Source organism: Mustela lutreola, chromosome 11 (genome assembly GCF_030435805.1).
Source record: "Mustela lutreola isolate mMusLut2 chromosome 11, mMusLut2.pri, whole genome shotgun sequence".
NCBI classification, from domain to species: Eukaryota; Metazoa; Chordata; class Mammalia; order Carnivora; family Mustelidae; genus Mustela; species Mustela lutreola.
Genome location: NC_081300.1, coordinates 49,180,200 through 49,194,971, shown reverse-complemented (window position 1 = coordinate 49,194,971; position 14,772 = coordinate 49,180,200). Strand labels below are relative to the sequence as shown.

The 14,772-nt window shown below is 36.5% G+C and overlaps 1 protein-coding gene across 9 annotated transcripts in view; it reads left to right on the top strand.

The window, feature by feature from the left end:
- The window catches only part of GREB1L (GREB1 like retinoic acid receptor coactivator), a 272,164-nt gene that overhangs the window by 181,812 nt on the left and 75,580 nt on the right, over nucleotides 1–14,772 (top strand). For 8 of the 9 annotated variants that reach the window (XM_059138916.1, XM_059138915.1, XM_059138914.1 and 5 more), the window contains 5 exons: nucleotides 6,933–7,061; nucleotides 10,243–10,359; nucleotides 10,957–11,076; nucleotides 12,221–12,358; nucleotides 14,152–14,337. In XM_059138916.1, coding sequence (XP_058994899.1) covers nucleotides 6,933–7,061; nucleotides 10,243–10,359; nucleotides 10,957–11,076; nucleotides 12,221–12,358; nucleotides 14,152–14,337 — 690 coding nt within the window. The remainder of the gene's footprint in view (nucleotides 1–6,932; nucleotides 7,062–10,242; nucleotides 10,360–10,956; nucleotides 11,077–12,220; nucleotides 12,359–14,151; nucleotides 14,338–14,772) is intronic. The other variant, XM_059138919.1, reaches the window with a different exon arrangement.

The window sequence follows — 14,772 nt, the reverse complement described above, 5'->3', positions numbered from 1 at the left end:
AACATCACTCCATGAGAAACTGTGTATCCATTTCAGTCACTCTATTTCAGCCCTCCACTGCCGAACCCTGGGGACTATAAATCTGCTTTCTATTTCTATGAATGTGTCCATTCTGGGCATTTCATATAAATGGAATCATACAACATATGGCCTTTTGTGACTGGTTTCTTTTATCTGGCATGTTATTTTCAAGGTCCATCTATGTAGTATGTAACAGTACTTCATTCTTTTTTACTGCTGAACAAAATCCCATTTTATGCATAAGCACATTTTATTTATCCATTTTTCAGGGTTTTTTTTGTTTTATTTTATTTTGTTTTATTTATTTTGTTTATCAGTTTATAAACAACCTTTAGGTTGTTTCCACTTTGGGGCTATTAGGAATAATGCTGCTATGAACATTTGTGTATAGATTTTTGTGTGGAAATATGTTTTCACTTAGTTCTCATTTCATACCTGTGAGTGCAATTGCTGGGTAATATGATAACTATATATATCCATCGGAGGAACTATTTTCCTCAGTGTCTGTACCATTTTACATTTCTACCAACAATGTGTGAGGGTTCCAGTTTCTCCATATCCTTACCAACACTCTTCTTTTTTTTTTTTTTTTTTAATTTTAGACATTCTGTGGACATGAAGTAATATCTCATTGTGGTTTTGATTTGTATTTCTCCAATGGTTAATGATGAGCATTTTTTCATGTGCTTTTTGGCTATTTGTACATCTTCTTTGGAGAAATGTCTACACAAATAATTTGTCCATTTTCCAGTTGGGTTATTTAGCTTTCTATTTTGAGTTATAAGGGTATAAGGAAGTATATAAATGTACTGAATACAAGTCCTTTATCAAATATATGACTTGCAACTATTTTTTCCATCCATGGGTTGTCTTTTCACTCTCTTGATGGTGTTCTTTGAAGCACAATTTATTTTAAAATTTTCATAAAGTTTGATTTATTTTTTCTTTTGTTTCTTATGCTTTCAGTGTCACAGCTAAGAAACTATTGCCTAATCTAAGGCCATGAATATTTACTTTTGTGTTTTCTCCTCAAAGAGGGGTATATGGTAGGGGGTTGGGTGAGCCTGGTGATGGGTATTTGGAGGGCATGTATTGCATGGAGCGCTGGGTGTGGTGCATAAACAATGAATTCTGGAACACTGAAAAGAAATAATAAATAAATAAATAAAAATTTTAAAAGCTGTTACAAGAAAAAGAATGGTATAGTTTTAGCTCTTACATTTAGATCTATCATCCATTTTTGGTTAATTTTTGTATATGGTGTGAGAAAGAGATCCAAGTTTTTGCATGTGAATATCCAGTTGTCCCATAATTATTTGCTGAAATGCTGTTTGTTTTTTTAACCCATTGAATTTTCTTGGCACTACTGTCAAAATTTAATTGCCCATAAAATGCAATGGTTTCTTTCTGGACGCTCAGTGCTATTTATTAATTTTTGTATCTTGATATATCCTGGAACTTTGGTGAGCTCATTTATTAGCCTAGTCATTTTGTAGTCTATTCCTTAATATTTTCTTTTTTGTCCATTTCATCTGAGTAATTAAATACTGGTATGCTAAGGATGCCATAACAAAATATCATAGACTGAGTGATCTAAATAAAAGAAATTTATTTTCTGAAAGTTCTGGAGGCTGCAAATCCAGGAGAGATCAAGGTACACAGTATGATCAGTTTTCCTGAGGTCTGTCTCCTTGGTTTGCAAATAGTTGCCTTCTTGCTCCATCTTCACATGGCCCTTCCTCTGTGTGTGTACATCCCTGGTTTCTCTTCCTCTTCTTTTAAGAACACCAGTCAGGGGCACCTGGGTGACTCAGCTGGTTAGCATCGACCTTCGGCTCAGATCATGATCTTTTGGTCCTGGGATCGATCCCCACATCAGTCTCTCTGCTCAGTGTGGAGTCTGCTTCTCCCTTTCATTCTCTCTCTCAAATAAATAAAAATCTTGGAAAAAAAAGAAAAGAATACCAGTTGGGCTAACACCCCACCCTTATGACTTCATTTAAGCATAATTACCTCTTTAAAGATCCTATCTCCAAATAGCTTCACATTCTAAAGGAGTAGGGCTTAAAAATAGTTTTGCCAGGCTGGGGGTGGGCAGAGGAGTTTGTGGCGGGGATGGACAAAATTCAGTCTGTAATAATGGCATATGGTTGTTCACAGCATTCCTTCATAACTTTTTCTAGAAGTAAGGTTGCCGGTGATGCCCTCCTGTCCATTTTTTATTTTAGTAATGTATGTCTTTTCTCTTTTTTTTTTACTTGGACAGTCTAGCTAAAAGTTTGCCAATTTCATTAAGCTACTCAAAGAGCAAACTTGGTTTTCTTGATTTTTGCGATTATTTCTGTATTCCCTATTCATTCATTTCTGTTGTAGTCTTTATTACTTTTCTTCTGCTTATTTTGGATTTAGTTTGCTCTTTTTCTAGATTTTTAAGGTAGAGGCTAGTTATTTCTTTGAGATCTTTCTTCTGTTTTAATATATGTACTTACAGCTGTAAATTTCCCTCTGAACACTTCTTTACAGGTATCTCATAAGTTTCCATACATTGTGTTTTCATTTTCATTTACCCTAAAGTGGTATCTAATTTCCCTTTGATTTCTTCTTTGACCTGTTGGTTATTTAAGAGTGTGTTGTTAATTTCCCCGTATTTGTGAATTTTTCAGATTTCCTTCGGTTACTGATTGCTTATTTGAGGCCATTGAAGTCAGAGAATGTAATTTGCAAGATTTCATTTCCTTTAATTTTATTGAGGCTCGTTTGATCATCTAACAGATTGTCCTAGAGAGTGTTCCCTTGTGCACTTGAGAAGAATGCGTATTCTGCTTTTGTTGGGAGAATGTTTTATTGATATCAGTTAAGTCTAGTTGATTTATAATGTCTTATGTCTTTTGTTTCCTTGTTAATAATCTCCCTAGTTTCTCTGTTCATTGTGGAAAGTGGAATATTACAGTCTCACCTATTACTATTGAGTTACCTAATTCATCAGTCTTTGCTTCATGAATTTGGGGCTGTATTGTTAGGTACATTTATGTTTTTAATTGTTATGTTTTCCTGGTGGGTTAATCCTTTTATCAATATAAAATACCCGTTCTTTTTCTCTAATAATATTTTGTCTTAAACCTTCTGTTTTCTGAGATGGCCACTCCAGTGCTCTTCTAGCTACTGTTTGCATGGTTAGAGTGTTTTATCATACAGATTTCTTAAATTTTAATGTAGCTGAATATATAAACCTTTTTCTAATGGCTTCCATGTTTTGAACAATAGTCTGGCCTTTTCCATTTTAAGGTGATAATCAACTTTTCTGTGTTGTTTCCTGTTATTTCTGTATCTTCAGTTCTCAAGTGTCTATCTTTAGTCATTTGACTTTGGTGTTTAGTGTAAGATGTGGATCAATCTTAATTTTTTTCTTACATATCAAATTGCCTCAATACACTTTATTGAATGGCTCATCTTCATTGCTGCTTTGGGCTGCTACCTTTACCTTATACTAAATTCTCTTGTGTATTTGCATCTATTTCTTACTGTCTTTTTAAATCTATTATTCTATTTGTCTGCTAATATACCAAGACCATAGTATTTATTGACTGAGGTTTTATACTAAGCCTTATTATGTCATCATATTAGACTCATTTCTCCTATTTTTCAGAATGTTTCCAGCTATCCTTGTGTATTTGTTTTTTATATCAATATCACATCAATTTGCCTACTTTAAACATTCTAATGATTCTTATAGTAATTCTAATAGTATCTATACCTGTTAGTATTTTTCTAGAATCACATTAAATTTATAAATTAACTTAGATTGATTTCATCTTTTTGACATCAAATGTTCCTTCTCAGAAACATGGCATGTCTTGACATTTGTTCAGGTCTATTTTCATGAACTTCAGAAGTGTTTTTTTAATTTTTAGAAATCTTTAATATGGAAAGTTAGAATACATATAAGATAGACTAACAATCAACAAAACTAAAAGGTAACTATGGAATGGGAGAAGATATTTGCATGACATATCTGATAAAGGATTAGTATCCAAAATACATAAAGAATTTATAAAACTCAACACTCGAAAGACAGATAATCCAATTAAAAAATGGGAAGAAAACACAAGTAGACATTTTCCTAAAAAAGACAAACAGATGGTCAATAGACACATGAAAAGATGTTCAACATCACTGATCAGTGAAATGCAAATCAAAACTACAATGAGATATCACCTCATACCTGTCAGAATAGCTAAAACCAACAACATAAGAAACAACAGGTATTGGCAAGGATGTGAAGAAAGGGAAATATTTGTGCACTGTTGGTAGGAATGCAAACTGGAGAAGCCACTGTAGAAAACAGTATGGAGGTTCTTCAAAAAGGTAAAATTAATCTACCCTATGATCCAGAAATTGGACCACTAGGTATTTACCCAAAGAATATAAAAATACTAATACAAAGGATACATGCACCTCAGGGTTTATAGCAGCATTACCTACAATAGCTGAATTATGGGAACAGCCCAAAATCCATCAACTGATGAATGGATAAAGAAAATGTAGTGTATATATATGTACATATACATACACACACACACAAACACACAACATATGTACATACACACACAATGGAATATTACTCTGCCATAAAAAGAATGAAATCTTGCCATTTGCAACAACATGGATGGAGCCAGAGTTATTATGTTAAACAAATAAGTCAGAGAAAGACAAATGTCATATGATTTTACTCATGTGGAATTTAAGAAACAAACCAGCCAAGGGAAAAAAAGAGGAAAAAAAAAGAGTGAGAGAGAGGCAAACCAAGAAACAGACTCTTAACTATAGAAAACAAACTGATGTTTACCAGAAGGGAGGATGGGTTAAATAGGTGGTAGGGATTAATGAGTGCACATGTTGTGATGAGCACTGGATATTGTATGGAATTGTTGAATCTCTATATTGTATACCTGAAACTGATACTACACTGTTTATTAAGTGGAATTTAAATAACTTTTAAAAATAGAGAGACTAATATAATGTACTAACACCAGGGACCTATCACCCAGTTCCAAAATTATGAGCACATGGCCAATATTACTTAATCTTACTTTCTCTCTCCTTCTTTCCCTCAATATGTTGAAACAAATCCCAGACATTATATTAAGAAGTACTGCAAAGTTTTCTGCATATAGTTGTGTATATTTCTACAGGCATTTTATCTATTGATTATTCCTTATATATCTGAAAATTGATTCCTATACATCAACAAATCCCAGACATTATATTAAGAAGTACTGCAAAGTCTTCTGCATATAGTTGTGTGTATTTCTATAGGCATTTTATCTATTGATTATTGCTTATATATCTGAAGATTAATTCCTTTGTTCTTTTTCATTATTTTAAAAATATTGGCCTCTGCTAATTTGAATTCAGTGACTTGGAAAAAAATAAGGTGAATCATTGCTCTTCATAATTTATAAGCTACATTTTACCTGTGTATTTTTGTTTACCTGGAGTATTAGAAATACACTAAAATTATAGGTATAAACTACTGTAGTAAATTACTAGCCTTGTTCCAAACAATACAACTATTGCCTGAAACATAACGACCAAACTATTCAACAGCATAGCAAACTTACCTGGGATTCCTATACTGTAAGTTTCTCTGTTAAGACATGAAGAACTGTCTTCCAGTTTTCCTGCAGTTTCCTGTTGTAATGTTGTCTGTGCAGTTTCTGGCTTCTGCTCTTCCTGCAGACTAAAAATCACTCCCTGGTGGTAAACCCTGATCTCAGAGAGGCAGTTAACTCTACTGAGCCAGTAGGGAACCATTTCAATTTTTTGAGTTCCTATGAGGAGCACTCACTAGAGGCATCAGGAATCACACTGCTATATGAATACTTATTTTTTTTTTAAATTTATATTTACTTACTTGAGAGAAAGAGCAGGAGTGAGCAAGAGAGAGCCATGAGTGGGGTTGGGAGGCCAGAAGAGAGGGATGCAGGGCTCTGTCCTAGGACCCTGAGATCATGACCTGAGCCAAGGGCAGATGCTTAACTGACAGAGGTACCCAGACTCTTCTGAATACTTTTTTTTTCCTTTAAGATAGTTCCTAATGTAGTACCATCAATATCCTGCTGTTTGGAGCATTCTTTCTTTTCTAACTCTCAGAGAGTTTTAATGGCCCCTTTTGACACTTGCTGGTATTAATGGATTAAGCTGTTCTGGCAGAGTACAATCAGGGATTGGGGAGTCTGTACTCATCTCGGAAAACTCTCGTTGGCTTCAGTGTTTATGGTCCCCATAGTCTGTCTCTTGCATGTGGTTTTTCTGGGATGAATTATTTTCTGAATCTAAATAGGAACCATCTTTTGGATGTACCTGGCATTACATAGGGAAATTAATTCAAGTTTACTCCGAAAAGTAAAGAAACTTTCTTTTAGAGAAAAGCTCTTTCTCCTACCTTGCAATGACTTAGTTTGCAGTGCACCTTTCAAATGACAAAATCATCTGAATAGAGATAAATATATCTCATTAAAATATGACTTTAAGGGGAACTGTGGAGATAGTTCTAATATGGCACATAATGATATCCTTGATGCCACATCATATAACTTCGACGGAGTTAAATGACGACTACTCCTTAAGGTGGTACTACCCACCTTTTTGAGTTTTTATAGGGATTAAGTGAATTGATCTATTTAAAGTGCTTAGGCTGGTACCCACCACATAGTATCTTCTAGTGAATTTTTGTGAAATACATAAAAAGAAAGTAAAAGCCAAATACAGAGAAACTGACTTTCTTAAAATAGGTCAAGGATAAAACTGAAATTTTACAATCTGCTTTCTCTCACCTCATTCTTACTGAATTAACTTCCTTCCTGCATATAAAATAGTTTCTAATTTGAACAACCTCTTTCATTTTCAAGATTCGCCAATTCTCAGTCCAGCTAATTCTGCAATCAATTTAAGTGGAGCTCAGGACCTGACCCGGAATAAGAATGTTGTGAAGCCACTGGCTTTATCTTTGCAGGTTGTAGGGAAGACTTTTGCCGCAGGTGATGTTTTCCTCACTTATATTTCTTTGCTCAATACATAGTCTATAAAAGACTTGTGTGAAATCTCATTGACAATTTGGTAGAAGAAAGCAGAAGCTCTTTTCCTGCCAGTTGAGGACAGAAGTGGGGCTGTCTGTAATATTGTATTATTATACAAAGCTTCGTACTGTTTTTGCTCCAACCAGAAGAGTCAAGGAATGACATTTGGCATATGGGGAAACAGAGCAGGTTGGTTCTGTTCAGCAAACATTTCTTGGATACCTGCTAGTTTGAGGAACCGAGGATACAAAGAAAAATAAGGGTCAATCCCTGACCTCTAATGTCCTTATAACCTAGTAGAGGAGACAGACTTACAGGGAAATATTTTCAGTGCAGTGCAGTAAATACACAATATGCTGGGGGATAACAAAAGAGGAGAAGAGTTTTAGTGCAACATTTTAGAGTGATGAAGAACGAGTTCTTGGAGGAGCTTGGTCTTAAACTATGAGGAGATACTCACTACACAGAGGAGTGAGGGAAAACTATTTTAAATTCAGGGGAAATCCAGGACCAAAGCTGGAAAGGAAAGGAGAGAAGCTGTATCATATGTACAGGAATGTCCCCGTGGTTTGGAATTGTTAGAATCATAAAATGTAAAACTCAGGGAGTGGTGGGAAGGAGCAAGTAGTGGGCAAGGGAAGCATGAATTTTACTCTATAACTTATGGAACCAAGGAGTAACATGATCTGATTTGAACTTGAGCTAGTTCACTTGGCAGCAAAAGAAAAAGGAGAGAGAGAGAAGTAGAAAACTAGTTGGGGGTCATTTCATTAGTTAGGGGGAATGATGAAGTCCTTGACTTGGGTAATAATAGGCTCGAGAAGAGGAAACAGATTGGAGAACAACTCAGGAAGTAAAATCCGCAGAATTTGAGTGATTAATGTAAGCAAGAAGCGGAAGAAGTGGTCTTGGTTTGTACCCATCTGTCTGCTAATGGTGATGTGATGCAGTTACGTAAGAGGAAATAAGGAGGAGCAGGTTCTCCAGGAGGAGAATGTGAGTTCAACTGTGGACATGCTGAATTTGAGATACCCATGAAATGTCCAAGTGGATCGGTTCAACAGGCATCTACTTTATTGTACCTAGGATTAAAATCACCAGAGTAAATAGGATTTGATACAGAGAAATGTGGGGTAAGGCAAGCTGTTAACTAAAGATAACATTTTAGAAAATTCCAGTGTCTAAGGAAAAGAAATGGTCTGAGAGGGAGAGGAAGAATGAGAAGAAGGAGAACTTACCGTTCTTGGAATCTTTGTAACAGTTAGGCATCATCATTTATTCTGACCACATTTATTTTTATTCTGTTCCAACAGTTCTTGCAGGATCCACCTTCTGGTTAGATTATAAATGTGTACAAGTTAATAAAATGATGGATCCTGGCAGTAACCAGCATGGTTGCTAAAACCATCAGATGAAGGGCTGATGGACAATTTTTTTTTTTTAAGATTTTGTTTACTTATTTTACGGAGAGAGAAAGAGAGAGAGCACAAGGAGGGGAAGCAGCAGAGGGAGAGTGAGAAGCAGACTCCCTGCTGAGCAAGGAGCCTGATGTGGGACTGGAGCCCAGGCCCCTGGGATCATGACCTGAGCTGCAGTCAGACACTTAACCTAATGAGCCACCCACATCCCCCAGTCATGGACAACTTTATAATTTGAGAATTAGGTTAACAGCTCTTAAACCCACTGACCTATGTTAACATGACAAGAAGAAAGAAAGCCAGTTATTGTGTACCTGCTGATGGAAGAATATGACAGTATTTATGAGATACTCTTGCCCAAAAACCAAAACCTAAATCTGAGCGAGCCTCTATATCTAACAATTAGTATGTAGGAAATGGAGGGGGGTGTTAAATGATGTCATAGATAACCAATCAGCAAAATTCAGAAAAGGAAAAATTCTGCCAGATTTTCAGCAGATTAAATGGAAGAAATAAAAAGAAGAAGGGGAATCCTATGGATTAAAGGAGGTTCCAGGAGGGGAAAAAAGGGGATGTGACTGACACTATACTGACTGAGGCTGGAAAACTTCTCAGCAAAAATGACGTTATCCTAAATCTCATTGTAGTATGACCTTATCCTGATTTAAACAAACTATTTTTAAAATTTGTGAGAGAGTCCATGAAATGCAAACACTAACTGAATATTTTTTTAAAGATTTTTTAAAAGTTTATTTACTTGACAGAGAGAGAGAGAGAGAGAGAGAGCATAAGTAGGAAGAGTGGCAGGCAGAGGGAAAGGGAGAAGCAGGCTCCCCACCCAGCAGAGAGCCTGACACAGAGCTCCATCCCAGAACTCCAGGATCATGACCTGAGCCAAAGGCAGATGCTTAGCCAACTGAGCTACCTAGGCACCCCTAAATATTTTATTATATTATTGTATTAATTAATAAATGTAAGCTTTTAAAAAGGGGGCTTAAGGGACATAAAAACTAAATTCAATGTGTAAATCCTTTTTAAACCCCAATTTGAGAAAACCCACTGTAAAAAAAAAAACATTTCTGAGATAACTGGGGGGAAATTTGAACACAGATGGGATATTTGGCATTAAGGATTTACTAATCACTGTCAATTTTAAGTAGAATAATGAAATTAGAGTTAAGTTTTAGGAGCTCTTTTCTTTTAGAAACTCATACAGAAATATTTATAGATGAAAGAATATAAATAAGTTTTCTCCAAAATAATCTAGAGTAAGTATGTAAGAATGTTGTGTGAGGAGGAAAAGAGAGGAAGTATCTTAATCTATATTTATCTAAAGCAAGATTGGCCATGTGTTGATAAATGCTAAGGCTGGGTGGTAGGTATGTAGTTTATTACACTATTCTACTTTTGTATACATTTGAATATTTCCAAGATACAAAATTTAAAAAAACACAATTTTCTCTTTTTTTCCACCCACCATCTCCAAAGACATCACTGAAAGTGATTCTAAAAGATCTCTTGGGATCCTAGAAGATTATTTGTAGGAGACATTTCATCTAAAAGAGGGTACTACTCTGATGGTTGTAGTCGGTTCTACACCGTGGCTGTCCTGTCAGTGAGATGTCTTTGAATCCTGGAGTTGAGGTTTATGGTGTGGTTGCAAGGCCCCAGAATGCAGTGTGCTGCTCAGCCCCTGTTCTGAGCATTCCTCTTGTGTGCTACAGATGCTGCTAATGGAAACAGTAGCCATGGAGGGAAGAGCAGTGCAGCCAGCTCCACTCCAGCTCGCCCAGGGAATTACTCTTTGTCACCAAGACCTAGCTATGCATCAGGAGACCAAGGTATGATACCCATCTTAGAGTTTTGAAATAACGCACCTTAACTATGAAAGAAGTGCTATGAAATTTGAAATGATGAATTATCTGACAGTGCACTCCGAGCTTTTCCTTACCTTCTCATCGAAGGTTTTGAAGGTTTATGATTGGTGTGAATAATGATGGTTAAAGATCTTGGTGATTGACAAGTATGAGCCTAGCTAGAAAATAATGTTGAAACAAATGTATAAGGAAGTGTCTTGGAAAACCATGAGCTTTGTTGACCAGACTATAGAGATCAAGGTTCCTCTCTGTTCCCTGACCCTGGGTAAATCTGAGCTTTCCTTTTGCCATCTACAAACCGGGCGTAACAATATACTTACCATACAACTTCAGAGTGTTGTTGATAGAATTAAATGAAATCATCTGGGTAAAACTGTATATGGCAAAACGACATCCAAATGTTAGGTGGTATTGTTAGGGTGATTTTTCTAATTTTATCTTTACCTCTAGAAGAGTGCTCAGACTTTCTGAGTATAATCAAATTAAAAGCTCGATGTTATGTTAAATTCTCTCCTTTCTACCACTGCTAAGGACAAGGCTCATCTTTCTTTTTGCCTTCAGCTACCATGTTCATTTCTGGGCCACCAAAGAAACGACACCGGGGATGGTATCCTGGGTCACCTGTCCCACAACCTGGTTTAGTTGTACCTGTTCCTACAGTCCGCCCTCTTTCAAGAACTGGTAAGATTTCAACAGAAGATGGGTTTTCAGTTTTTTTGAATTAGCAAAATTATCTTCTACTCCTGTTCTATCCTTTAACCTTTGAAGATAAATTTCCTTAACCAACCATTGTGTCCAGTATTATGTAAGGAAATTAATAGTAGCTGATATTTTGTCCCCATTGTATCTGCCTTCCCTGAAAGTACATGGGCCATCACAACAGATCTTAATTCAACCTCTGGCTTTGTTTGGACCCAAAGTATCAATAAACCATTCTTTACATAGGGATGATGCTACTAACCCAGCATCATAGGGCACAAATGGGTTTGCTTTGCCATTTGTGGTGTTAGACATGTTTTCCTGTTATCTGGTTCCTTTATGTGACATGCACATCTTATTTCTGGCCTGGACGACTTAGTCTGTGGCTAGAAACCTAAAAAAAACCAACTGGTTCTCCTTTATAATAACCAAGTCATGGCCATTGGGAACCTACTGGTAAATGTGTAAACACCGGTCTACCTTGTACTAAGCACAAATTTAAATATACGAATTCTAAGACATAAATGGGATTCTTTAAAAACTTAAAGACTCTAAGTTTTGTAGTAGTCTATGTAGTCTTTAAAACTTTAAAGACTTTAAAGTTTTAAAGACTACATAGACTACTACATACTACATACTACTACTACTTTAAAGTCTTTAAAGTTTTAAAGACTACATAGAGATGCTGTATAAACAAAGAATTATGCTACTGTGTTTGTCTCTATTAATCAGATAGTACTGATTAATGATGAGTTTATTCTTCTTCACTCTTTTCTGTATTTTTCAAATTTTCTATAATGAGTAAATAAGGCATGGAAAATTAGGATGAGGATGGAGGGTATTAAATACAAAACAGAATCCAAAAGATTGCATGTGGAAAAACAATTAGAAGAAAATAGTATGAAAATACTAAACAGTAGTTATCTCCTGATGATATGATTATGATTGGGTTTTTTTCCTTCTGTTTTTCTCTTCTAATTTTATATAGTAAACATGAATTGCTCTAATTAAAAAAAATGAACCTTTAAACTTCTAAAACTTCTAAAAGTATTAAGACTATGTTGATTTCAATGGTATTTCATTTAGCTTTCATGTCTAATCCTTCGTCAAACAACTTTCTTTCCAGAGTCCCTTTTATCTGCTCCAGTTCCACAGACCCCATTAACTGGAATTTTACAACCTCGACCCATTCCTGCAGGGGAAACTGTAATTGTTCCTGAAAACCTGCTGAGTAACTCAGGAGTTAGACCAGTAATTCTGATAGGTAAGGGAAAGGCATTCCAGGTTGCCTGTGTCTGCTGGGATCTGGGTCTGTTTCTCCATTTCAGTGTTTGTGCAATTACCCATATGTTCATGCATGTATTCATTCATTCTTATATTGATTCTTTCAGCTTTTATCAATCAGCTCACTCATGCTGTTAAACATGTAACTAGAAATTGGGAATAAGAGAAAGCCTTTTGGCCCATAGGGAGCACTGTTTTGTGGGGAGTCTGTCATGTAAACAATATTGTGAAACTTGTGGTTTGCAACCAAGAACTCAAAAGAGAGAAAGCTTAACTCTGCCTGGAGGGATTCTGAGAGGACTTGTCAGAGGTGACGTTTCAGCTGGGTCCTGAAGGGGAAAAGGCGTTCTAGTCAAACCACAGAGAAAAGAAACAAGCTGAACCAGCTAACAGACCCCCTTTGGGAAAACCAAGAGGTCCCAGAGCTGCATGGGGAAGCGTCTGCAAACCACTTATCTTTACACAGTCTGAGTCTTTCCAAAATGTCTATAAGTGGAGGTGTAGAAATTTAGAGGGCCCTGGAATCCAGGACTAACTTAATGCTTTTCAGACCCCCATCAAGAATTACTTCATCCTGGGACTGTTCTAGGTCAGAAGGTGACTTCCTGCTTTACCTTTGGGACTAAATAGATGGAGTGTTTAGCCTCCCTGGATCTTTAGGGTATGTCTATATGCGGTGTTATCTGCTTCTTTTGGTTGACTTGAGCCTACCGACATAGATGGTTTTGCTTCAAGCCCTGTCCTTTATCAGGCTGTCCTACCTACCGCTCCTGGGCCTATAGGCACTGGGAGAATCTCAGTTGTTTAAATTCCATATGGTCAAAACGTCTTTATTAAACATTTGAGTGGTGTGCATACTGGAGCTAAACCTTGGAAAGATATGTAGAACATGGGGAACCTGTCGTGTCTGCCTTTTAGAAAGTCTCAAACAGAGAGACTACCCCTGTTTTTACCACACCACCAGTACAGGGTATATTTTCAACACATTTTTGTCCTATCTACTTCTAAGATAATTCAAGGCTATTTACTGACATTTGAGAACATAAAAATAACTAAGATAACACAAAGGGTAGGAACGTGCATGTACCTGTGACTAAGAGAATATTGCTGGTCATCACTGAGTTTGTTAGCTTTTTTAAATGTTTAAGAAAACCTCAGGAAAGAAATTAAGTTATTGTGGTTTGTTTTCTGGCTTCTTATGTTGAAAGAAACTTGATCAAGAATTTTATTAGAAAATAATTTGTCATTGAAGTTTTGCAAAAGGATACAGAGATGTTTTGCAAATTATCATCAATCCTCTAGGGCACATTAAAAATTAACATGTCCCTTCTGTGAGAAACAGAGATGATACCATCTGAGTCTTTTGCTTTTTGTTCATCTGATTTAATGTAAGGGTAGAATTCGGAAGCATCTGAGGGAATTCCCTAGAATTCTCATCTAGGGGACAGGAAACTTTGTTAAACATCTTTGATCCTAGCTGGGCACACATACCTTTAAAAAAGAAATATTAGGGACAACTGGGTGGCTCAGTTGGATGGGCGACTGCCTTCGGCTTGGGTCATGATTCTGGGGTCCTTGGATCAAGTCCCACATCAGGCTCCCAGCTCCATGGGGAGTCTGCTTCTCCCTCTGACCTCCCCTCTCATGCTCTCTCATAAATAAATAAATAAATAAATAAATAAATAAATAAAAATTTAAAAAAATAAATAAAATAAAATTTAAAAAAAATAAAAAGAAATGTTGAATTTTATTGACCTACTTCTGTTGGGGCAGGCTATGGCACTTTACCCTATTTCTATGGAAATGTTGGTGACATTGTTGTGAGTCCTCTGCTGGTGAATTGCTACAAGATTTCACAGTTGGAAAACAAAGATTTGGAACACTTAGGGTTGACTGGCAGCCAACTCCTGAGCGTCGAAAACATGATTCTTCTGACGATACAGTATCTTGTACGGCTAGGTAAGTGATTTGCAATAATTATTTGGTGGTGATAATTCTTATTCTTTTTTGCATCACGCTTTTTTCCTTTCTTTCCCTACTTTCTCACATTCATCCACTTGTCCAGTTTTTAGTTTCCCCTTTTCATTTCTAATGTTCCCTTCCTTCAACCCTACTCTCTATGACTGTTCCCTTTCCTTTCCCATTTCTTTCCTACTTCTGCCACTTGCCTTCCCTCCACTCCATTTATCTCCTTGCTCACCTCTCTGGCTTCTTGAGGGCCTCTTTGGGTCCTAGAAGAGAGAAATTGCGCCACCTAGTGTCCAGTATCGTGATGGCCCTAAGGTCTCCAGTTCATACAGGCAGAAGGGCTGTGCCATGGGCACCTTCCTCCCTTGGGGAGTCTAGCCAACCATCCTTCCGAAAATGCAGCTGTCATCTGGAATACAAACGAAG